This window comes from Gadus morhua, chromosome 6, assembly GCF_902167405.1.
Source record: "Gadus morhua chromosome 6, gadMor3.0, whole genome shotgun sequence".
NCBI classification, from domain to species: Eukaryota; Metazoa; Chordata; class Actinopteri; order Gadiformes; family Gadidae; genus Gadus; species Gadus morhua.
This window is the reverse complement of record NC_044053.1, coordinates 27689594-27716390: the sequence shown is the minus strand read 5'-3', so window position 1 is coordinate 27716390 and position 26797 is coordinate 27689594. Positions and strand designations below refer to the sequence as shown.

Here is a 26797-nt window from a genome sequence, read left to right as displayed (position 1 = left end):
CAGACTCCCCTGGACCCAGCTGTGTCTCCATGAAGAGTGACCGCTCTATGGGTATACCTCCTGAGCTTAAAGATAGACGCCCCTCCAGAGAGGAGGGGCGTATTGGCTATTATTATTCGTGTTTGTATACGTGTTTGCATTTGTGTTGGTGTTCTTGTTTGTATTCTTGTTTGCATTCATGGTCAAAAAGTGATATCGCTCCAGACTGTATGGCGTGTTCCTAATGCGGCCCCCTAATGGGCTTCACATCCTGTTTACCTATAGTGAGTTCCAGGAGGCAACTCAAACCAACATAAAAGTGCCAGCAGTGGGAGGTAATTTTCAATAAAATAAAACTAAGAATAAATTGGCCCTAACAATAACAGGAGAATTTCTAATTTTAAGAACAGTATGAGACTATTATTTGTTCTGTTCAGACTAAATTCTAACTTTTTTTTTTTTTTTTGATCCAGATGTGTAGGGTTATGTTGGGGTATCAGATTTGTTTGTTAATGTTTTCCACCCGCTTTTAATAGGGGTTACTCCATATAGGGCATGAAGGTAAGTATGCTCCATTGAAAGGGAAACGCTTCTGTGTAGCTATTACCTCACAGGAAAATTGAATAAGAGGTTTGACTATTTTCAAATTGGTTTTTGGGTAATGCCATAAAGCGGTGAGGGAGAAAGATTTGTCTTGGTTGGTTAAAATTGTTTCCTCAACCCATTCCTAACTCACTCTGGCCTGTATAGGTCCACAACAAAGGAAACCTAGCATTATAAACGAGATAAAAAGAATAAATATCTGAGATTCCCAATCCACCTATTTTCCTCGATAGTCTTTTGTAGCTGATTCTTGTTTTTAATTACTCCACAAGAAATCAGAGAATAATTTAATAATTTCTTTGAACCAGTAAAGAGGGGATTTAAGAGGAATTGCTGATGTAAGAAATAATAATCTTGGTAAAATATTAATTTTCACCACTTCTGCTCTTCATAATGAAATGGGAAGAACTGTCCATCTTTTACTGTCCTCCCTAATTGTTTTAAGGGGGAGAGGGCCATTTCAATCAAATATTTCCTCTATGGGAGTCTTAATGTTGATTCCTAGATATCTCATACCTTGTGGCTTCCATTGAATGGGGGCTGGACCAAGGTGTGAAGAGTAGGGCATAGGAATTAATGGGATGGCTTCCCTCTTATTAAAATTCACCTTATACCCTGAAAACTTCCCAAAAACCTCAATTAATTTCATCATTTGCGGGATTGACTTATGTGGTTGTGATAAAGTTAATAACAAATCATCAGCAAATAGATTATCTTTGAAATCATGACCCCCAATCTGGATACCAGTGATTTTCCTCTCTGCTCGAATAGCACATACTAGAGGTTCTAAGGCCAAAATAAAGAGTGATGGCCAGGCGGGACAACCCTGCCTGGTAGAATTTAGGAGTTGGAGAGGTTTGGATATTGTTCCATTAGTTTTAATTGAAGCACTAGGGTTATTATAGAGGGCCTTCACCCAGCTAATAATAACTGGTCCAAAACCAAATTTTGAAATAAGGTAAAACAAAAAATGCCACTCTACCCTGTCAAAGGCTTTCACAGCGTCCAGTGATATGGCTATGGCTGGATGCTGTAGAGTACTGGCTGTCGCCATTACCTGGAAGAGTCTTCTCATATTGTTGGAAGCAAGTCAACCTTTAATAAATCTTACTTGATCAAGATGGATCAATGAGGAAAGGGCGGTCTCCACAGGCATAGCAAGAATTTTAGCAAACAGCTTATAATCGTTATTTAGCATACTTTTAGGGCGGAAATTGGTAATTTGAGAGTGATCCTTACCGGGCTTGGGTAACAGCAAGATAGCTGCTTGGCACATAGTCGGTGGCATTGAGTGGTTAGTTAATATATTGTTGAATAGTAAAGTAAGAAGTTGAGATAAGTTATGTTGGAGGCATTTATAAAGCTCTATGGTAAAGCCATCATTGCCTGGTGCTTTCCCAGATGGGAAAGCTTTCAATGCTGAGAATATGTCCTTTTGTAAGGGGAGCCTCTAAACTTTCTCTCTCCTCTTCTTTTAAAGTTGGAAGGGAGATATAGTGAAAGAAAGAATCCATCTCTTTCTCGTCTATGGAACCTCTGATACATTTTTGAATAATATTCTCTGAACGCTGTATAAATATGTGTTTGTTCATAAATTACCTCACCAGTGCTTTTACATGTATTTGAAATTGAATGCCGATTTCGTAATGGTTTTAATCTTAAGGCTAGCATTTTGCCTGCTTTGTCACCACTTTCAAAGTATTTACGACGAACTCTAAACAGTGCAAATGCTGTCTCCTCATGTATGATTGATTGTAATTCTGCCTTACAGATCATCATTTTATTTTAATTGTATATTCTTAGGATCCCGCATATGCTGTGATTCTAAAGTCTTAGTCTCTAAAATTATACAGTTTTTCTTCATCACCATTCTCTTCTTTTTGGCTGTGGCGTAGCTAATAATCCATCCTCTATAGGTAGCCTTAAATACTGCCCATACTATTTGTAATGAGGGCACTGAAGTTAGATTGATCTGAATTAACTCTTTTGTTTTCTCTTTTAACATGGACACAAATTCTTCATCCTTGAGTAAAGAGTTGTTAAATCTCCACTTTTTATTTGTTTGGTTGATTTGGGAAAGAGAGGAGGACAGACAGAGGGGCGTGGTCTGAAATAATAATATTGTGTATTTTGCTGTCAATCACATTCTCTACTATATTCTGAGATAAAAGTAAGTAATCAATCCTTGAGTATGAGTTACGAGCATGAGGATGATAATAATAATAATATTAATTGATCAGTTTTTTAAAGCGCTTTTCTAAGTACTGTGGCAACCCCTTTCGTCGGCGGCGGGGATTCGGGAATTAAACAAGGAAGCAGGGTTGCGGTCACAAAAAGGGAAATCATACGTCAACTAAGGTTCTTCCGTAATCGGGAATAAGGGTGCGGGACCTCCGGGTCCAGCCCTTCCTCGGGGTCGGCGGGGAACAGCTCCCGACGCCTCCGGCTCACTCCTGGGGGGGAAACGTTCTTTGGTTAACGTGAGGTCGACAACACGTCTCTTCCCGGTCAGCCCTTCTCCCCGTCTGCTCCGTCCCCAGCCCTTAAAGCTCCTCTCTCGTCCCCGTCCCCCAGGTGCCCCCAATATCCTCGATTGCCTGGGCCCGCTTGATGCTCCCTCTAGTGCAGCTGGGTGGAGGGGGAGGTATCTTCCTTCCACCACCCGTCCACGGGGAGGGTGCTGAAGCGGCTGGCCCCTGGCCAACGGCGTGAGGTTGCCACAGTACTCAAAGACGCCTTACAAATAAGAAAGGAATACATACTGTGGCAACCCGGCACGTTGAGCGCACCAACTCCTCCCAAACAGGACACCATTTCGTTGGATAACGCCAAAAAAAGGCATGTTTATTCCCGAACATAAAAGTCTCTCCAAAACACAAATAACGTAAACCTTGGGAGGAATCAACGGTCCCCTCCTTCGTGGGTGGAATCCCGTCACCCACGAGGACCGGTCTCTCCATGCAGGAGCTCCAGGGCTGGGAGAGCCCCGAATGAGTGGAGAAGCGGGCTATTTAAGCCCTGCTTCTCCACTTGTTCTTCAGGTGCTCTCAATATCCTTAATTGGCCTGGGCCGGGTTGCCACAATACAGACAATCCAACAAAAGGCAAAAAGTAAACAAATAAATAAACAACACCACAACAATAGGCAACACATTAAGAGAGTGGAAGATGGCGGAGTATGATTTGTCAAATGTTGTAGGTGGTCCTGAAGAGATCGGTTTTAAGTTGACTTTTGAATGAACAGAGTGTATCAGAGTTTCGGATGGCCAGAGGGAGGGAGTTCCAGAGGGTTGGGGCGGCGATGGCGAAGGCTCTGTCCCCTAGGGTGCGATACTCGGTCTTGGTGATGGAGGTGAGAAGGTTGGCATCAGCGGAGCGTAGGCGGCGAGTGGGGGAGTGGCGATGGAGGAGATCCGTCATGTACGAGGGTGCAAAGTTGTTTAGCGATTTGTAGGTGGTGAGGAGAATCGTGTTCTCTGGAGGGGGAGTTAGTAAGCAGTCGGGCAGCAGAGTTTTGAACATATTGCAATTTTTTAATCAAAGGTGAGGGGAGGCCAGACATAATGCTATTGCAATAGTCAAGTCTGCAAGTGATGATGGTGTGGATTAGTGTTTCGGCAGCTGAGGAGGAAACGGTGGGTCGAAGGCGTGCAATGTTACGGAGGTGGAAGAAGGATGTTTTTCTGACGCTGTTTATGTGTGACTTGAAGGAGAGCGTGGGGTCCATGATGATGCCGAGGTTTCTGCAAGGGGGGAAGGGAGTGACAGAGTGACCATCTGCAAAGTGAGAAGTTCTGGGAGGTGGGGATGATGGTTTTTGGGCTGAAGATGATAACTTCAGTTTTATTGCCGTTGAGTTTGAGGAGGTTGTGGTCCATCCAGGTTTTGATGTCCGTGAGACAGTTGGTGAGAGTTGATAGGATGGCAGGAGTAATGGCTCTGGTGGTGATGTATAGTTGAGTATCGTCGGCCTAACAGAATATAATTTATATACACAAGGGTTCAAAACACGCCATATGTCAGACATTGCCAAAGATTTGTTTAATTCTTTAAATGCTACAGAGAGAGACCTAGGGAGTGTGGGGATAGATCTATCTAGATCTATCTACTGCAGGATCGCTAACCAGGTTAAAGTCTCCCCCAATAACAATTGGATCTGCAGAAAAGTCTAGAAAGAAATTTAGTCTGGGAAGAAATTTGGCCTGCCCTATGTTAGGAGCATTAACATTCACCAAAGTGCACTTTATTTTGTGTAAGAAACCCGGTATAATAATATATCTTCCATCTTTGTCCACTGTTTCTTGGGTTAACCTAAAAGATAAGCGTTTAGCTATTAAAGTACGGACACCTCTAGAGGCCCCTGTACCTGGTGCTGAAAAAACCTGACCGACACATCTCTTTCTTAACTTAACAGCTTCTGTATTCTTCAAATATGTCTCCTGTAACATTGCCACATCACTTTCCAGGGATTTCAAATGTGTTATTATTTTATATCTCTTTGTTTTATTGGAAATTCCTTTTACATTCCAACGTAGTAGTTCAATTGTGGTCATAATATCCTCTTCTACCTTGAAAAACTTTACCCATTAATTTGTTGACAGGAGCAGACAAGAATTAAGAATATAAGCAACAATAATTTGCCCTGGAATTATAAAGGGTCTGCACGCACATGGATGGGGGATAAGCAACTAACATACAAAGAGATTGCTGAAAGGCAGATACACGCATAACAAAAAGGAGAACGAATTTTAGTCCATTCCCTGTCCGTGAACTAATATTAAGGCACAGCTGACCTTGCTGCAGTGATCAGACCCCCACCTAACAATAGATTGTAATGATGATAATGATAATCGCTCTAAATAAAAATACAAGAAGGGTACGTCTCTGGCATCATTATGCACGGAAATTCTCATGACGCACGCTCATGGTCTAACCAGAGCAATTTAAACGCTTTAGAAAAGACAAAAAGACAATGGTATTACAGAATGGCTGTTGAAAGGTATTCAAAGGTGAGCCTACATTTTGCTGATGTAATCATACCTCATCTCTCAGCGGACGTTAACGAAAAATAGTAGGAAGTCTGCTACTCAGGTCGTTGGCTGCGTCTGTGGGGTTATCGTAGATGTGGTTATTCCCAGTGTTGTGCCTGAACGCGTTCATTGAACGATAGTTCATGAACTTGTTCATATTTTGGGCGAACGTGAACTGAACGTACTGTATTACTGCCTGATGAACGTTACTGTGAACCCGTTCATTCCGGTGTCTGTGAACGGCACGCTCACTTGTTTTAACTTCGTTCAATATGAGGGTTATTTGTTTATCAACACGGTGGATGCGCGCCTTGCGCGTGCAGAACACCGTATTGTTTGACCGGTTGCCATGGTAATCTCCTTGTGGTTAATTTGCAGTTGCAGTGTTGTCAGCTTACTGTTACATTAAACTGTGATCAGAAAACGCGGTAATATGCTATAGACCCTATAGTATCCGTCGTATAAAGGCTGGGACGAATTTCAAATGATAAATATGTACACTTTATGTTGAAATTATAGACCGTCGCGATTCCCATTGAAACGAATGCCGCGGTGATTATTCTTCGAACGAGAGCTGGTAAATTTTGGAAAATGAATTAAACTGTAATCAGACAACCCGGTATGGGGTTTCTGTGGTATACAGGCTGAGACGAATTTCGAATTATAAATATGAACAATCCATAACGTTAGCTCCCTAGCTCTTAGCTCAGCAGACTAGAATACCTTCTAGAATCATTACTTGTTGGCCGGAAACAGAAAGGGGGGCTGTTTATGTTTGGTTGTAGTCTTTTCGCTCGGTTCTCCGTCTCAACAGTAGTGGTAGAACCCCCCCCCCCTTTCCGTTTCCGGCCAACGAGCAATGAGTCTTCAAACAGAAATCAATGGGATTTACAAAATACCAGAAGTAACTAATAGCTCACAGCAACATATTGAAAAAAATAACTATGAACTAATTCATTTTTTGGAAGTGTGAACTTAGTTCAAAATTTAGAATTATGATTGTTTAACTGAACTATTTCATTTAAAAAAATTTGAACTGAACTTTGAACTAGTTCCCGTAGAAATTGAACTTTCCCAACACTTGCTTATTCCCTTCGATGGTGATAATCAGCCTTAAAGGATACAACAGGCCATATCGTAGGTCAGTTCCCTGCCGTTTCTTCTTGATGTCAGCAAAAATGTCTCGCTGCTTCTTGACAGGTAGATCCTGAAATGCTTGGAGGCATCTTCCTCTCCAGCTCAGCTCCTTCTTCTGTCCCACAGCTTTCAGAATAGCCTGTCTGTCATTCCACCTAAGCATCCGCATTAGTTAAGGGCGAGGAGGTTCGGATGGGGCGGGGCGGGGACGGAGACTCCGATGATGTCTTTCAACTTCTGGGACCCTGTCATCAACTTTTTAGTCCAAAATATATCTCAGAATGCCCTTGACCATCTTGTCTGGATCGCCAGCTTCCGCCCCCTCCTCAAGGCCAACCAACACTATGTTGTTTATTTAACTGTGAGCTTCGAATGTGGTTAATTGGTTTTTCAATAAATCCATTTATTTTGTCATGTCGTTTAAAGTTGTGCTCTCTCAGGCCATCTGATCCTCTATAGCGCTGGTGCGCTTCTCTGCGTTAGTTACTCTGCTTAAGGTGGCCCGTGTTTCTTTTTTCAGTCCTTGGATCAATTCGTTCAGTTCATCAAAACTTTGTTTAAACGATTCTCTAATGCCAGTGACCTACGTGATCATGTGGACAGCCCAGCCTGTTGTGTCTTTGTCTGCCATGATTCGTTTGGTAGCTTGCCAACTGGTATCAAGCGGCTTTACAGTTTGCCTACTCTCTTTGCGATTTCCAACACCTGACATTAACGCGTCCTTATCTTAGGCACCTTTTCCGTTACTTTGAAGTGTGTTTACAAATATTTAGAGCAACAATAAAGGTGTTAATGTCTATCACTTGCGGAGGAAGTTACCGTGCCACGCCTCGCAGTCACGTGACCTCAAGTTGAAATATTGATCTGAATTAGAAACCAGATTTAAATGAATTATCAATGTTGTTCGCTTTAAGGACACTTGTGAGTTGTGAGTGAACAAGTTGGTGCAACGAACGGTTTACCTGACTAACCTGACCGACCCATCTCTGTCTTAACTTAACAGCTTCTGTATTCTTTAAATGTGTCTCCTGTAACATTGCCACATCACTTTCCATGGATTTCAAATGTGTTATTATTTTATATCTCTTTGTTTTATTGGAAATCCCTTTTACATTCCAACGCAGTAGTTCAATAGTGGTCATAATATCCTCTTCTACATTGAAAAACTTTACACATTAATTTGTTTACAGGAGCAGATAATAATTAAGAATAGAATTAACAAAAATTTGCCCTGGAATTATAAAGGGTCTGCATGCACATGGATGGGGGATAAGCAACTAACATACAAAGAGATTGCCAAAAGGCAGATACACACATAACATGAAGGATCTTAGGATCTTAGTCCATTCCCTGTCCGTGAACTAATATTAAGGCACAGCTGGGTGTGTCTTTGTCTGCCATGATTTGATTGGTAGCTCGCCAACTGGTATCACGCTGCTTTACAGTTTGCCTAGTCTCTTTGCGATTTCCAACACCTGACATTAACGCGTCCTTATCTTAGGCACCTTTTCCGTTACTTTGAAGTTTGTTTGCAAATATTTAGAGCAACAATAAAGGTGTTAAGGTTACCTTGCAGAGGAAGTTACCGTGCCACGCCTCGTGGTCACGTGACCTCAAGTTGAATTATTGATCTGAATTAGAAAAAATGAACTATCAGAGTTGTTCTTTTTAAGGATTTTTTTTATGTTGTGAGTGAACAAGTTGGTGCAACAAACGGTTTTATCTTTACCCCAATAAAGATGAGTTTAATGAATCCAGTATCGTGTTTGCTCATTGTCATTTCATATTGCCTTTTGATTTATCTTCCAGGGGAACTTCGAAGGATCCGTTCTGAATTTGTGAAGGGAGTTTCAGAACCAGCTATCAAAGGTCTCCTGGATGACCTTTGGCAGCAGAAGGTGTTCAGTTCTGAGGAAAAGGACTACGTGATGGCCGAGAGGACCAAAGCAGACCAAGCACGTCGTCTGATCGACATGGTGATCGGTAAAGGGGAGAGAGCAAGTCAAGCGATGATTGATAGTATGAAGAAGAGGGACCAACACTTATGCTCCACCCTGGGTCTGATCTCTTCTCTTGCTGGTGTGGGTGAGTTGTTACCATGATTCTACTTTTTAAAGAAACGATCTCTGCCAGCTTTGTTTTAACAAGAGGGGAGCTTCTTTGTCCTTTAATCCACTGGGATCCAGTGATTCATTATCATCCACTCGGGATTGCATTCGTGTGGAATACAACCTACTTTTTTTGAGAGGTAGAGGTTTTACTTAGTGCTGCTGTATTCCTTGGCTCAATGGTGTTATTACTAGCTTAACAGGATACCTTTTATAGTTTGGTAACCCTTACCTTAACCCCTCACACCCATTTCTAAAGGGTTACAACTAAATCTATATTTTTGTTGAGTGGTACATCGTCAGAGGTGGAACTTGACCTGCCGGTGTGTGGATGGTCTTTGTCTCTTTATAAAACCCGCTCTGCAGGGCGGGATCTGTCTGATGATCGAGGGAATAAATATTAATATTAATATATAATATATAAATATTACACTGATTGGCCCAAAGGTGGCGCTATAGCAACAGTCCAAAAATGCAAACTTTGAACAATAACCGCTTTTTCTTAGAGTCATGATAGTTTGTTAACACATGCATATCCTCATGGTGAACAAATATGCCCTATGACTAAATTCCTTAAGGATCCTACGTTATTTCACTTAGACAAAAATCCTTTAGCACCTATTTTATATGGACCAATGTCTTCAATCTGACATAAAGCAAAGTCTGTAGAATAAAAAAACTAAAGCGCCCAGGAGCCATTGACTTCTAAAAAGGGTGTTGTTTAAAACGCGTAAAGACTTAAAGGCTTATATCTACATCAAAATGGACTGCTATGATCTTTGTATATATATTTTTTATTTTACATAATGAACAACAAAGATAACAAACAGGAACAGCAACAAAAACAACAACAACAGCAAGAAAAACAAAAACAAAACAAAGACAAAAAACAAAACATGAATGAAAGTTCATGAATACATTCATGAGTCACCCCACACACACACACACACACACACACACACACACACACACACACACACACACACACACACACACACACACACACACACACACACACACACACACACACACACACACACACACACACACACACATTTTTTTCCCCTCTTTCTTTGGAGTAATATGACAGGTACCACCAAAGAACCAATAACAACAACAATAATAGTGAATAACTAAATAAAAATTCAATAAAAATTCAATAAACAAGAGTGAACAAAATGGCTCATCATTGTCAGTGTTGTATCAGGATATATCCTCATCAATTTGATTTTCTTTCAAGAGTGACATGATTTGACTCAGAGAATCTGTGTGGTCGCTGCCCAAATCTTGCAAGACAGAAGCTGCTTGTTCCATAGAAACAAGTTCCAGAAAGTCCTTCTGCCAGTTAACTATATCAAAACAATTTGGTTTCTTCACTTTCCAGTTCATAAGGATTAACCGTTTAGCTGAAAGGAAGGCTAGGTCTAATAAATATTGAATTTTTTTTGTGGTTGCTCCCTCTATTTGTTTTCCTAGAAGACCCACTGCTGGTTCTAAAGGAAAGTTGATTTTAAATAATTTACATAGATAATCTCTGATTTTTAACCAAAATGTCTGTTTCTGGGTAGTGCCACAGTAAGTGGATAAGAGTTCCATTCATTCCACACCCATGCCAACATTTATCTGTAACACTATTATTCATTTTCTTAAGTTTATGTGGAGTGATATAGGATCTGAACAGAATCTTAATTTGTATGATTTTATACCTGACACATTTTGAAAGATTATTTGAGCGTCTCAAGATAGTTTCCCATTGTTCTGATGTTAAATTTATGCCCAAATCTTTCTCCCATTGTGCTTTTATAACTTTAGAAGAGATGCAAGAAGAAGTACAACATAACAGTTTATAGATTTTAGATACCTTTCCACTGCCAGAGACTGCATCCCTGAACTTAATATCAAAAGAATCATTATCTGCTAACATGATATTTGCAAAGCTTTGCATGATGGACTTAATTTGAAGGTACTGGAATGTATCCGAGTTATTCAAACCAAATTTCTTCTTGAGTTCATTGAAGGAGAGCATTTTTCCGTTGCTTCCCAGGATATGACCTAGGTTGGTGATGTTTTTTTCTTGCCATGATTCATTACTAATAGGTTTCCCACCGGCCTTTAGTGCTAGGTTGTTCCATATGGGGCATGAAGGTAAAAATAAACCATTCATTTTGAGTTGTTTGTGTATTTCATTGACAATTCTACACGCGAATGAAATTATGGGATTTTTTATGATTTTATTACATTTGGTGTGATACCAGAGTGAGGCTAAGGAGACATTCTTATAATTCACCTCGACAAGTTTCTGCTCCAGCCATCTCCAGCTACCCATAGCTGCCTGCTCCTTCTCATACGCCCAGGATAGGGGATAAATACCATTGTACGCCAAATAATAAGTATGAATGTCTGGTATCCCTAGTCCACCCTTTTTCCTGTGGATAGATAATTTTTTCAGACTTATTCTAGGTTTTTTACCTTTCCATAAAAATAAAGAAAATAGTGTGTTAATTTCTCTGAACCATCTCTGGGGGACTTCTAATGGGATGGCGGTAAACAGAGAAGCTAATCGTGGGAGCACATTCATTTTGAGCACTTCTGCCCTCCCCATTAGTGATAAAGGTAGGTTTGTCCATCTGTTCAAATCGTCCTTCACAGTTTTCAATAATTTGGGGCCATTTAACTCAAAAATGTTATCAATCGGGGATGTAATATTAACACCAAGATATCGCATACCATCGGTTTTCCAAACAATAGGTGTTGAACTCAAATGACCAAATGAGTGTGTGAGACGATTCAGGGCGATGGCCTCGCTCTTTAACCAGTTGATCTTGTAACCACTAAACACACCAAAATCACTGATTAGTTTAAGCAGATGGGGCACAGAAAGAGCAGGTCTAGACAATGTCAATAAAATGTCATCCGCGTAGAGATTAGCTTTAAAGTCATAATTCAAAAGTTTGATACCTGTTATACTCTGATTTTCCCTGATAGCACAGGCAAGAGGCTCAAGTGTTAGAGTGAAGATAACTGGGGAGGCTGGGCAGCCTTGTCTGGTGGATCTAAAAAGGTGAAAAGGGGGTGAGATTAAACCATTGGTTTTGACACATGCGACCGGATTGTGGTAGAGGGCCTTAATCCATTGTATGCATACTGGTCCAAAGCCATACTTAGTCAGAATATGGAACAGATTAGACCACTCTATCCGGTCGAATGCTTTCTCAGCATCAAGAGAAATTGCAACTGCAGGATGTTGAAGAGATGCAGCCTCTGACATTACATGGAACAGTCTTCGCATATTATGGGCAGAATAACGACCAGCAATAAAACCAACTTGGTCCAGATGGATTAATGATGAGATGACTTTCTCCAGACGCATTGCAAGAGTTTTAGCGAAGATTTTATAATCGTTATTTAACAAACTAAGGGGGCGGAAATTTTCCATTTTCGTGTGATCTTTGCCCGGCTTTGGCAATAGCGAGATAACAGCCATATTCATACTTTGGGGCATGGATTGAGTTGCAATAATATCCCTGTACAACAAGGTCAAGAATGGAGATAATACTTCCTGAAAACACTTATAGAAATCAACACTAAACCCATCTTGACCTGGAGTTTTACCAGCAGCAAGAGCTTTAATGGCTGCCTTAACCTCCAGTTCCTGGACATGTTTGTCCAGATATGTCCTATCGTCCTCTTTCAACTGGGGGAGAGATGCACTTCTAAGAAAGTCATCAATCGTATCAGGATTAAATCTACATTCTGATTCATACAACTTTGAGTAATATTCTTGGAATGCCTGGTTTATTTCTTTCTGCTCACATACTAAAGATCCATTCTGGTCATCTATAGCCGTTATGGATGAGTTACTCTCAATTTGTTTTAATCTTAGTGCGAGCATTCTGCCAGCTTTGTCGCCTGTTTCAAAATGTTTCCTCTTCAGTTTATATAATGCAGTAGAGGTTTCTTCATGTATAATTGACTGTAGCTCTGTTCTCGTGAGTAACACCATTGTTTTTAATTTCTGATCATTAGGATCTCTCATATGCTGCATTTCCAGGTTCTTTAGCTCTAACATCAATTCATTTTTTCTTTGACTTCTTTCTCTGTGTTTTGCAGAGTTATAACTAATACACCAACCTCTACATGTGGCTTTAAATGCCTCCCAAACTGTCTGAACAGATTCAACAGAGTTCATATTCATCTAAAAAAAATCAGATATTCTTACATTAATCATAGCAACGAATTTCTTGTCCCATAGAAGCATGTTATTAAACTTCCATTGTTTTGTTTTATGCACATTAAAGCAAGGTGAAAATGTAACAGAGATGGGAGCATGATCTGAGATTAAGATGGTGTGAATCTCTGAATTTATCACATTTTCTGTTGAGTTTGACAGGAGCAGGTAATCTATTCTAGAGTATGAATTATGTACTTTAGAATAAAACGTATATTCACGAGAGAGTGGGTTTACACAGACTGCTATGATCTTGAGTTCAATAAAAAAGTTCTTCAGAATCAAATTCTGAACCAGACAGAGTCAACATATTTTCAATTAGGGCGAGGCATCGAAACAGGCGTGGCCTGTGTCTAAAAATCACCACATTTCATAGAAGGAATGTTTGTTTAGAGTGGAACCAACCTAGAGGCTGTTGGGGACCAAAGTTCCAACTGTTCGAGTAAATTGAAGTTGATAGACAAAACAACATGGTCGCCAGAGGCTGAAAATCGTCCAAAATTAACTCAACGCCAAAAGGAAGGTTAACTTAAACCAATGCTCATCCAACTTGGTGCACTCAAAGGCACATGGGTCAAGATGAACCCCTCGGAATTGTATCCATGTCGGGCTATTGGGAGCGGTAAAACAATTAACTGATAATGTAAACTCTCCAAATTGTACCCAGAACGGGCGATAGGGGGAGCTATATCAATTAACTGAATATGCAGACTTCGGACTGACATATTATCTGACCTTTTTCTTCTACTGTCATGAAATCCTGTAGACATTTGTATCTCCTCGTGTTCAGCAAATGATCCAAGGAAACCCAGAACCTGTATCAAAATAGCGGCTGGACGTCCAAATTAGCCCAATGAAAGATAGGTGACTAAAGGCGGGGTTAACTTGAGTCAATCATCACCAAACTTGGTGCATTTAAAGAAGCACAGATCAAGGTTACCCAGGCTAAAGTTCATCAAAATAGGACTATAGGGGGTGCTAAAACGATCAATTGAAAACTTTAATGAAGCATAACTACTCAGCCTTTTGACGTACGGTCATGACATTTTGTTTGCCCATCAACAGATCCAAGCTGATGCTATTCCAGCGTTGTCAACCGTATGCAAACAAAACAGGTCTTTCTTGTCTTCGGCAGGGTCTTAATGGTCTGCGTCACAGTCTTATTGGTCTGACAGGGTCTTCATGGTCTGCTTCAGAGTCTTAATGGTCTGACAGGGTCTTATTGGTCGGCTTTAGGCTTGGCACCCGAAAATGCTGCTTGCAGCTTTAATTGTTATTATTATTATTATTATTATTATTATTATTTTAATGCATGGAATAGCCTTCTACAGTATTCATTCATGAAGCCCCTATGGATTAATTTATTTTCAAAATCGACTTGCTATTTCTATGCTGTTTCACACATATAAACAATCTTCATTATATCATAATCATAATATTTAAATTAGGTTAATTGCATTTTTGTGGTGTATAGCCTACGTGTGTGCAAGCTAATGTTACAGTTCCGACCTGCCTAGGCACGTCAAAATAGCAACACCAACTGCCCTATCCGCTAGGGCACTTAAACCAGGATTTGTGTAGGGTTATAGTTGGGGTATTAGGTTTAATGGTTTGATCCAGATATTTAGGGTTATTGTGGTGTATCAGGTTAAAGAATGTTAAACATCATCATTACCAGCACCAATTCACCCGACCACATCTCCCCCGTTCTCATCCAACCACACTGGCTCCCTGTCCAATACTGGATTGACCTTAAAACCCTTCTGCTCACCGACAAAGCCCCCCACAACGTTGCCCCCACCTATTTCCCCGACCTCCTCCAGGAGGACCGCTCCCTTCGTCATCCTCAGCTGGTCTTCACCGTCCCGATCCTCTGCCTCAGCAACATGGGTGCTAGGGCTCTCCGCACCGTGGGTGCTAGGGCTCTGAGCAACGTGGGTGCTAGGGCTCTGAGCAACGTGGGTGCTAGGGCTCTCCGCACCGTGGGTGCTAGGCAGGCACGTGCACAGATAGACCCCAAGTGGTGCTCAAGCACCAGCCCTTGTGCCCTGGTTGAGAAAAAGTGCCCTTTTTTTCTTGAGCCCAATTTTTTTTTTCATTCATCAATATTTTTAGAATACAAATTAGTTTCTCTGTCATCAATTTCCCCAAATGTGTTTTGATATCTGAGGGGTTATTTAATTGAGTTCTTGTGAGAATTTCGCCCCGACATGCTCCGCGGCATAGACGTAGAATACGTATTCTATGCCTATGCTCCCGGGTGCTCACAAGCCCCCGCCGCGCCTCTCCCTCCTCATCCCCCACATCAGTGCTGAGCGCAAGGCCACACCGGTGCAGACTACGTCTTCACTGACCTGCAGCATCAGACTAACAGGTAATGACAGTGTTTGTGCAATCCCCCAACGTTGTTTTTTATAAATTAACAACAACATTAGTGCCGCTGAAAACAATGCCGTTATTTAAGATAACTTTCAGGAAAACAACTTCCGCCTGCTTTTCTGGCCATTTGCTATCGAATAAGTGCGGACATAAGACACTCCTCTCAACATATCAAAACGTTGCTATGGCTGGTTGGAATTACCACGTGGAATTTCCCAAGTGAGAAATGACATATCTCCTTTCAAAGAGGCTTGCCCTCTCCCAAACTATGCTTGTTCAAACAACAAGAAGTGCACTGTGTCGGACTTGACGTTGTGGGAACTTGACTAATTTTTGACTAGTTCCGGCGGATGTTCTCAAGTCTCGTGCATGCATGCGCGCAAATGCAGACGATTTGAAACTCGCCTATTAATTGATTCTAACACTTCTCATTCGTGTAGTAGAAACGTATGAAGGAAGGGGGAGGAGATATCAGCTGTTTATAGTTTCCTTTATCTTGCTCAACTTGTGCTCTTTTCTGCTCTCCAATCGTACCTTCAGCAACTTTAGGCCCATCCGATGTGAGGAGCGCATACATAATGACTTCATCCCAACATCCATAAATAATTTTGGCGATAGGTGCCCTTTTTTTTTTTTTGAGCACCTGCCCCCCAAAATGTCTGTGCACGTGCCTGGTGCTAGGGCTCTCCGCACCGTGGGTGCGGAACTGAAAGAGACACCCTGACAAGATTCAGATCTTCTCAAAACATCAGTGTTCCCACTGGCCGGCTCGCTGTGATGACCCCCTACCGTGGGTTCCCCCTCGTATCCCCGTTGCGCTGCTGTTCTTACCCCCTCCTACATGGGTTTCTTCACTGCTGTTCTTACCCCCTCCTACATGGGTTTCTTCACTGCTGTTCTTACCCCCTCCTACCTGGGTCTCCTCACTGTTCTTACCCACTCCTCCCTGGGTCTCCTCACTGTTCTTACCCCTCCTACCTGGGTCTCCTCACTGTTCTTACCCCCTCCAACCTGGGTCTCCTCACTGTTCTTACCCACTCCTACCTGGGTCTCCTCACTGTTCTTACCCCTCCTACCTGGGTCTCCTCACTGTTCTTACCCACTCCAACCTGGGTCTCCTCACTGCTGATCTTACCCCCTCCTATGCATGTCACAGCCAATCATATTGCTGAGGAAAAACGAAATAGCCGTGAACATTTGAATCTGTAACATGCAGTCTTTGTCACAACCAGCTTCTCTGACCACAAGTTATGAAGCCGCTAAATATTATGAAATTGATAATTTAACAGGAAATATTGACATATTCCCATTGTCACCATCCACTAACTGATGTCTTCTGTTGTTCTTTTCATTCAGGATCTGCTGCTGAGGAGTGCCAACGTGAAATCAAGTCTCATTTGAAGGACAAGTTATGGTGTGTGTTTGAGGGAATCGCTAAAGCAGGACATTCAACACCTCTGAATGACTTCTACACAGAGCTCTACATCACAGAGAGAGGCAGTGGAGAGGTCAACAAGGGACATGAGGTCAGACTGATTGAAACAGCTTCCAGGAAACCAGTCAAGGAGGAAACATCAATAAAATGTGGAGACATCTTCAAACCCTTACCTGAAAAATGTAAACCAATCAGGAAAATAATGACAACTGGAGTGGCTGGCATTGGTAAAACCATCTTAACACACAAGTTCACTCTGGACTGGGCTGAAGGCAACGCCAACCAAGACATACACTTCACGTTTCTCTTCACTTTCAGAGAGCTGAATTTACTAAAAGGGACAGAGTTTAGCTTGGTGGAACTTCTTCATCATTTCTTTATTCAGACCAAAGAAGCAGGAATCTACAGATATGACCCGTTCCAAGTTGTCTTCATCTTGGATGGTCTGGACGAGTGTCGACTTCCTCTGAACTTCCAGAACAACCAAATCTGGACTGATGTCACAAAGTCCACCTCGGTGGACGTGCTGCTGACAAACCTCATCAGGGGCAACCTGCTTCCCTCTGCTCGCATCTGGATAACCACACGCCCTGCGGCAGCCAATCGGATCCCTGCTGAGTGTGTTGACAGGGTGACAGAGGTGAGGGGTTTCACCGACTCACAGAAGGAGGAGTACTTCAGGAAGAGATTCAGAGAGGAGACACTGGCCAACACAATCATCGCCCACATCAAGAAATCACGAAGCCTCCACATCATGTGTCACATCCCAGTCTTCTGTTGGATCACTGTTAAAGTTCTGAACGACTTCTTCAAATCATCCCAGCTAGGAGAAGAGATGCCCAAGACCATGACTCAGATGTACAGCCACTTCCTGAGGTTTCAGTCCATGCAGGGGGGCAGGAAGTATCATGGGAGAGCTGAAACAGATCAACACTGGAGTCCAGAGAGCAGGAAGATTATTGTTTCTCTGGGAAAACTGGCTTTTAAGCAACTTGAGAACGGCAACCTGATCTTCTACGAGGAAGACCTTGCAAAGTGTGACATCAAAATCAAAGAAGCCTCAGAGTACTCAGGAGTGTTCAACCAGGTCTTTAAAGAGGAGTATGGGCTGTACCAGGATAATGTGTTCTGCTTTGTCCACCTGAGCATCCAGGAGTTTCTGGCTGCCCTTTATGTCTTTATGTCATTCATCGACACTGGGATCAATCTGCTCTCAGGACAACCACAATTCCACTGGTCTATTTTTCCTAGAAACAAAGGAAATGTCAAACTCTACCAGAGTGCTGTGAACAAGGCCTTAAAAAGTGAGGACGGACGCCTGGACTTGTTCCTCCGCTTCCTCCTGGGCCTCTCTCTGGAGACCAATCAGAACGTCCTAAAATGTCTGCTGGGAAAGACAGTAAGTAGCTCAGAGACCAGTAAGAAAATGGGCTCTTACATTAAGAAGAAGATAGGTGGAGATCTCTCTACAGAGAAAAAAATCAATCTATTCCACTGTCTGAATGAGCTAAACGACCGTTCTCTAGTGGAGGAGATCCAACAGTACCTCAAATCAGGAAGACTCTCCAAAGAATATCTCTCTCCTGCTCAGTGGTCAGCTCTGGTCTTCATCTTACTGTCATCAGAAGAGGAGCTGGACGTGTTTGACCTGAATAAATACTCTGCTTCAGAGGAGGGTCTTCTGAGGCTGCTGCCAGTGGTGAAAGCCTCAAAAACATCTCTGTAGGTTCACTAATAACATGTATTACAATACACACAACACAATATACATAATGCTACAATATAAACTTTATAATAATCTATAAAACATCTCTGTAGGTTCGCTTATATCATTTATTATAATACAAACAACCCAATATACCTCATAGTAGAATATTCAAATTATAATAACATGCTTTTTTTTGTATCGCAATACACACATTTCTTTGTAACCAGGGTGAAAAGTCTAATTCAAAAGCTCTATTTATTTGGAAATAATAATTAAGGAAAGCCAAGAATTAATAAAAAAACAAAAATTAGTTAAATACAGCTTTATTCAAATATCTAGCTATGAGTATAAATACGTTTTTATTGATAAGGATAAATTAAATATAGATACATTCATTATTAATTAAAGGTTGGGTATGGAATTCGCTTTATTGGCCATTTTTGCAAAATTACTTGAAATCCTTATCATAACCCGCTTACAGCCACTGAGTTAGAAGTACTGACATGAAAATTAAACAAGTCAATCATCTGTGGAACGGGCAGGGCTCGAAAAACTCCAGCCAATGATTTCCAGTGCCACCGAGTTGCATTGGACAGTAAGTACGTCAATCAAACGGTCGTACTGCACTCCCCCTCCCCCGCGCCCCGCGCACGACCCCAGGTACTTGGAATGGGTGGAGTCAGAGTCAGCGTTGAAGGAGAGGGGGTAGGACCATTTGAGTTGTGTATTTTCAAAATCTGATGGCGTTTCGCAAATCCCATACCCAACCTTTAAAGATAACACATTTGGACCTTGTTCAGTACGTTTGCTTACATGGACGCGTTGGAGCAATTGCTCCGTCGCTGGCGTAGCCACTTTTTAGAGGTTAACACAGTTTTAAACTCAAGAAGTCAGGTGACGTCTTAAACTCCATTGCTGTGTAACATGTACTTGTGGTTTAAACTGCCTCAGTGTTTTACCTTGATCTCCATTGCTGTGTCTTCAGAGAAATTCACATCAGACACTAGAGGGCGTATTTTGTGGGTGTTAGTCTAATCTTGAAACTGACGTGGTTTTAGAGGAGACTAAACCAGTTTGCAGGATGAAACAAGGCTCCATCATAACCGACACACACACAGAATTAGTTTTATGAATTATTATTAATAGGTATGATACATACCACTTATTACACCAGATAGGCCTTCAGTACAATGCGGGGTCTTGATCGCGCTGCTCAGCAAGAGCTTTACGCGCTTCTACTTTCAAGCGCTTCCATCGATTTTTTAAATGTGCCGGGCTGCTCGGTCTTCTGCTTGGAAATTTACAGTTGAATGTGTTTGACAGATTATCCCAAACAGCCTTTCTTCAGAGTGTGGTGGTGGTGTCTTTCCTTGGATTTTCCACCGTGTCCACAACACCTCGAATGCAGTGCAGCAAATATAATTTTTGTAATCACGTTTGCATACACACACCAAGAGAAAACAATGACAAGTAATTGATTGACGTAGGTGAGGGCAGATTCCAGACTCAGATTTCCACAAAAAGTAGCCTAGACTATTTCATAATATATGTCAACATTATTAGCGTTTTTATTTATTATAGTTTTATAAAGTTCACTTTAAATTCCAATTCAGTTTTTGTTGGTAATTATAGCACAAAATGCATCCACCATTAAGTATACTAGAAATCAGAGTTCTTCCGGTTTCCAAGCAGTTTAAACCGAGTCAACTAGGAATCTGCTGATTCTGTACGAATCAATCACGTTCAACCTTGTGCGCTGCTGCGTGTTAAACTCCAAAGCCTCTGTTTTAAGGAGTACGGTTTTAAAGCGCAGCAATGCTAACTGACAGAGCAATTGGCCCATTGGGTTTAACCAACAGGATGCGTTGAGAAGTAGACTTCAGGGTCTTCTGGGGGAAGGGTGAGAGTTCACGAGTGAGCGGGAAAAAGGAGAGAGAGGGAAGAGACAGTACTTTATTCTCTCTAGAGATCGCCCAGCTAAGTGATATTTAAACTAGGGCTGTCAAATTAACGTGTTCATTTTGATTAATTAATCACAGAAAAAATAACGCATTAAAAAATTAACGCAGATTTATCGCGCTTCTATAGTGCCCTTGGACCCGGTGGAGGCAGACGAGAAGACGCTGCTCGGCCCCGTGAATGGAAAATTCTAGTTTAAACAACTCCTGAGCACACCTCTCCCAAGTGTGCTCATGCCACAGAATTGAATTGGACTTGAGTACGGTTGGCGTGCTCACACTAGCCAAACAATCTAGACTTGAGCACGGTACCGGTGGCCTAGTGTGAGTGCGCCCTTAATTACAGTTCTTTATGTGTTTTGTCTATTGTGTGTTAAGGCTGAATGGCTGCAGTTTGTCAGAGAGATGCTGTGAAGCTCTGGCCTCAGTTCTCAGCTCCACCTCCTCTAGTCTGAGAGAGCTGGACCTGAGTACCAATGATCTGCAGGATTCAGGAGTGAAGCTGCTCTCTGCTGGACTGAGGAGTCCACACTGTACTATGGAAACTCTAAGGTCAGTTTCACTCAAGGGTCAAACATTTACACCACAAGTACCACATCAGAGGACATCAAACAGATTTGCCTCCAGAATGTTAACAAGTCTAAATGAATATGTAAATTATGTTGTCTCGGTAATCAAGACACATTTTCTACTGGCTACTATAATAGAAGGCCAGTCGCACCAGTTACTCGAAGTTACTCATGTGCGCATGTGCCAAGAAGCCTGCAGCACACACGCACGCACGCACACACACACACATACAGCACGCACAAACATATACATATACTGCTAACACGCACATACACACCGCATACACACACGCACATGCGCACGACCATACACGGAAACGCACAGACACAAACACACACACATGCACACAGACACACACACATGCGCACACACTCCATGTCAAGACAAAGGCAGCGACAAATACACAGAAGCACACACACGCAAACACCACAGCGACACTTGCCCTTACACATAACGGCTCCGCCATTGACACACGCACAGGTAAGAACACACACGCACGTGCACACACGCCTCCAATTAGGATTTATTTTCTTCTCTGGGTCATCATGAATAGTGCATTTCTTTACATGCTCTTGAATACACTAGTGCTGCGGTGAAATTTCAACGTAACTTTGCACAAAGTTCAAACGTGTTTTTCTAGTTTTCTGATTAAAGCAGAGTGTCTTCAGGGGAACTTAAGTGGGTCGTGTTTCCCATTAGAGCGATCAAGCTGGTGCTGCAATACAGCCGCTATTTAACCCAGCACTGAAGTAAACCTTGGCAGTTTGCGTGCATCGCAGCGCCATTACAACTCATCTTATCAAACACAAAACCTAAATCTTACTCTATTTGTGTTGCCATGACAGTAAAAGGTGTACCTTAGATTCAGTTTGTTGTGTTTATTTTGTTATATTCCTATTCTATTCATAATCATGTAGTCAGACAGTAAGGTGGACTTTAGAGTAAAGTTAAACAATATTTTATTGACATTTTCTGGAATTTGCTGAATCTTTAGTTATCTGAATTCTAAATTAGTCATATTTTGAGGATCTACTGTATTGACATTTAGCTAAACTAATAAAACATTTCTAATAGCAAATTTCAAATGCAAAATGAATCAAAGTTCCTAATAAGTTCTATTTTTTGTCTGTGCAGCCTCAATGGCTGTAATCTGTCAAAGGAATGCTGTGAAGCTCTGGCCTCAGTTCTCAGCTCCAAGTCCTCTAGTCTGAAAAAGATGGAACTGAGTACCAATGATCTGCAGGATTCAGGAGTGAAGCTGCTCTCTGCTGCACTGGGGAGTCCACACTGTACACTGGAAACTCTCAGGTCAGTTTCACTCAATGGTCAAACAGTTTCACCACAATTTCCACATCAGAGGACCAGTATTGATCTGCTGTGCCCCGGTAAAATCTCACGTCTGAGTTTTAACAAGATCCGTATTTGGCAGGGGATTAATTTTGATTGATATTAACGATAAAACAATGGATTATTTTCTAATCCACAACGTCAAAACAACACAGTTTAACCCAAAATACAAGCTGAGGCGCGCACCTTGCGGTCATGGTCCGTACACCGCGGCGTGCACATTACTGTCGGTGCACGGCAGTGTGCGTGTCTCAGCCGGTGCACCGCGGCGCGCGCGCAGTAATCCATTGATCCTGGTTCATTTGATAGTCCTCATCGTCATCCGCTTATCCGGGGTCGGGTCGCGGAGGGAGCAGCTCAAGCAGGGGGCCCCAGACTTCCCTTTCCCGGGCCACATTGACCAGCTCTGACGGGGGGATCCCGAGGCGTTCCCAGGCCAGTGTTGAGATATAATCTCTCCACCTAGTCCTGGGTCTTCCCCGAGGTCTCCTCCCCACTGGACGTGCCTGAAACACCTCCCAAGGAAGGCGCCCAGTGGGCATCCTTACCAGATGCCCGAACCACCTCAGCTGACTCCTTTCTAAGTAAAGGAGCAGCGGCTCTAATCCGAGTTCCTCACGGATGGCTGAGCTTCTCACCCTATCCCTAAGGGAGACGCCAGCCACCCTTCTGAGAAAACTCATCTCGGCCGCTTGTACCCGCGATCTCGTCCTTTCGGTCATCACCCAGCCCTCATGACCATAGGTGAGGATAGGAACGAAGATCGACCGGTAGATCGAGAGCTTTGCCTTGCGGCTCAGCTCTCTTTTCGTTACAACGGTGCGGTAAAGCGAACGCAATACCGCCCCCGCTGCTCCGATTCTCCGGCCAATCTCACGCTCCATAGTACCCTCACTCGCGAACAAGACCCCGAGGTACTTGAACTCCTTCACCTGGGCTAAGGACTCATTTCCTACCCGGAGTAAGCAATCCACCGGTTTCCTGCTAAGAGTCATGGCCTCAGATTTAGCGGTGCTGATCCTCATCCCAGCCGCTTCATTTGATAGTCTGATGGATAAATGCTGCTTGTTAAATCGATTGTGGCCATGTATTCTTTATTTTACATTTCCAACCCATGCATGTTCTGTAATTAAAATAAACATTTCCCTGATGTTCACACAGCGTTGTTTAGTTTTTTTTAGTCAGAGAAGCTACGTAGGCAGTGTATACCGTTATCAACCCCCGTTTTGAGTCACTGGATCCACCCCCCCTCTGCGCTCCGGGACGTCCCACTTTACAAATTAACGTAAGCACTGATGGGGGGTCTGTTTCTGTTTTTACCACCAGCGCCGCAACATCTCTTTCCTCACCAACCAACTCTTCATCCTCCTCCTCCTCCTCAATCAAATACCTACTTACAATAACCGGCTGCTGATTGGATAAAATGCTCCAATTAGGATTTATTTTCATCTCTTGGTCGTCCAGAATAGTGCAATTCTTCACATGCTCTTGAATAGCGCTAGTGCTGCGGTGACATTTAAATGAAACTTTGCACAAAGTACAAACCAGTGTTTTAGTTTTCTGATCAAAGCAGAGTGTCTTCAGGGGAACTTAAGTGGGTCGTGTTTCCCATTAGAGCGATCAAGCTGGTGCTGCAATACAGCCGCTATTCAACCCAGCACTGAACTAAACCTTGGCAGTCTGCGTGCATCGCAGCGCCATTACCACTCATCTTATCAAACACAAAACCTCAATCACACTATTTGTGTTGCCATGACAGTTAAAGGTGTACCTTGGATTCAGTTTGTAAGGTGTTTGTTTTATTATATTCCTATTCTATTCATAATCATGTAGTTAGATAGTAAGGTGGACTTAAGAGTATAGTTAAATAATTTTTTCATCTTAGAACTGAGTATTTTTATGGACATTTTTTGGAGTTTGCTGAATCTTTAGTTATCTGAATTCTAAATTAGTCATATTTTGAAGATCTACTGTATTGACATTTAGGTAAACTAATAAAACATTTCTAATGACAAATTTCAAATGCAAAATGAATCACAGATCCTAACGTGTTCTATTTATTGTGTGTGCAGCCTCAATGGCTGTCATCTGTCAAAGGAATGCTGTGAAGCTCTGGCCTCAGTTCTCAGCTCCAAGTCCTCTAGTCTGAAAAAGCTGGAACTGAGTACCAATGATCTGCAGGATTCAGGAGTGAAGCTGCTCTCTGCTGCACTGGGGAGTCCTCACTGTACACTGGAAACTCTCAGGTCAGTTTCACTCAATGGTCAAACAGTTCCACCACAATTTCCACATCAGAGGACCAGTATTGATCTGCTGTGCCCCAGTAAAATCTCACTTCTGAGTTTTAACAAGATCCGTATTTGGCAGGGGATTAATTTAGATTGATATTAACGATAAAACAATGGATTATTTTCTAATCCACAACGTCAAAGCAACACAGTTTAACCCAAAATACAAGCTGAGGCGCGCACCTTGCGGTCAGGGTCCGTACACTGCGGCGTGCACATTACTGTAGGTGCACGGCAGTGTGCATGTCTCAGCCGGTGCACCGCGGCGCTCGCGCAGCAATCCGTTGATCCTGGTTCATTTGATAGTCTGATGGATAAATGCTGCTTGTTAAATCGATTGTTGCCATGTATTCTTTATTTTACATTTCCAACCCATGCATGTTCTGTAATTAAAATAAACATTTCCCTGATGTACACACAGCGTTGTTTAGTTTTTTTTAGTCAGAGAAGCTACGTAGGCAGTGTATACCGTATATCAACCCCCGTTTTGAGTCACTGGATCCACCCCCCCTCTGCGCTCCGGGACGTCCCACTTTACAAATTAACGTAAGCACTGATAGGGGGTCTGTTTCTGTTTTTACCACCAGCGCCGCAACATCTCTTTCCTCACCAACCAACTCTTCATCCTCCTCCTCCTCCTCCTCCTCCTCCTCCTCCTCAATCAAATACCTACTAACAATAACCGGCTGCTGATTGGATAATGTACTCCAATTAGGATTAATCTTCTTCTCGGGGTCATCCTGAATAGTGCATTTCTTTACATGCTCTTGAATAGCACTAGTGCTGCGGTGACATTTAAATGAAACTGCACAAAGTACAAACCAGTGTTTTAGTTTTCTGATCAAAGCAGAGTGTCTTCAGGGGAACCTAAGTGGATCGTGTTTCCAAATAGAGCGATCACACCGGCGCCGCAATACAGTCGCGCTTTAAATCAGCACTGAACTAAACCTTGGCAGTCTGCGTGCATCACAGCACCATTACCACTCATCTTATCAAACACAAGACCTCCATCTCACTCTATTTGTGTTGCCATGACAGTAAAAGGTGTACCTTGGATTCAGGTTGTAAATTATGGTATAAGGTGTTTGATTTATTATATTCCTATTCTATTCATAATCTGGAAGAGGGAAATTAAGGTTGTTTTGTAAAGTAGAATAATAGATTATTCTTAGTAGGGGGACCTTTTCTATATTTTGAAGATCTACTGTATTAACATTTAGTTAAACTAATAACACATGTCTCATATCAAATTTCTAATACAACATTAATCACAGTTTTTAACGTGTTCTGTTTATTGTGTGTGAAGTTTGAAAGGCTGTCATCTGTCAGAGAGATGCTGTGAAGCTCTGGCCTCAGTTCTCAGCTCAGACTCCTCTAGTCTGAGAGAGCTGCACCTGAGTACCAATGATCTGCAGGATTCAGGAGTGAAGCTGCTCTCTGCTGGACTGGGGAGTCCAAACTGTACACTGGAAACTCTCAGGTCAGTTTCACTCAACGGTCAAACAGTTCCACTACAAGTTCCAAATCAGAGCAGATTTACCTCCAGAAAAATAATAATTCTCACTGTGTGTGTGTGTGTGTGTGTGTGTGTGTGTGTGTGTGTGTGTGTGTGTGTGTGTGTGTGTGTGTGTGTGTGTGTGTGTGTGTGTGTGTGTGTGTGTAGCTTGTCTGGCTGCCTGGTCACACAGGAAGGCTGTGCTTCTCTGGCCTCAGCTCTGAGCTCCAACCCCTCCCATCTGAGAGAGCTGGACCTGAGCTACAATCACCCAGGAGACTCTGGAGCTGCTCTGCTCTCTGCTGGACTGGAGGATCCACGCTGGAGACTGGACACTCTCAGGTATGGAGAGGACAGCTCACCACTCAGGGACAAAGTCTCCTACAAGGATTCATGTCGCTGCTAGATGAAGTGGTTTAAAAAGGCAGCTGTCACTCATGTTGTGTAGAATGTGACGAGACGGCAGATGATGACGGTGAATGTTTCAACATGCTGCTCTCACTTTGTTTCCCCCCCAGTGTGGAGCACGGTG

At 42.4% G+C, this 26797-nt stretch overlaps 1 protein-coding gene across 1 annotated transcript; it reads left to right on the top strand.

Annotated features, from left to right (window-relative positions):
• On the top strand, positions 1 to 25340 carry LOC115545847 (NACHT, LRR and PYD domains-containing protein 3-like). Its single transcript, XM_030359314.1, has 6 exons — positions 1 to 51; positions 8559 to 8834; positions 16821 to 18621; positions 20944 to 21117; positions 22270 to 22443; positions 24555 to 25340. The coding sequence occupies exons 1-6, from the start codon at positions 30 to 32 to the stop codon at positions 24865 to 24867; spliced, it is 2760 nt and encodes a 919-aa protein (XP_030215174.1). The 5' UTR covers positions 1 to 29; the 3' UTR covers positions 24868 to 25340.
• The last annotated feature ends 1457 nt before the right edge of the window (positions 25341 to 26797 follow it).

What these genes read in the sequence shown, in the direction of transcription:
- LOC115545847 (XM_030359314.1), top strand. Translation starts at nt 30, where the DNA reads ATGAAGAGTGACCGCTCTATGG. An exon ending in CTCTTCTCTTGCTGGTGTGG is followed by an intron (nt 8,835 to 16,820) that starts GTGAGTTGTTAC and finishes CTTTTCATTCAG; the next exon opens with GATCTGCTGCTGAGGAGTGC. An exon ending in TGTACTATGGAAACTCTAAG is followed by an intron (nt 21,118 to 22,269) that starts GTCAGTTTCACT and finishes TTGTCTGTGCAG; the next exon opens with CCTCAATGGCTGTAATCTGT.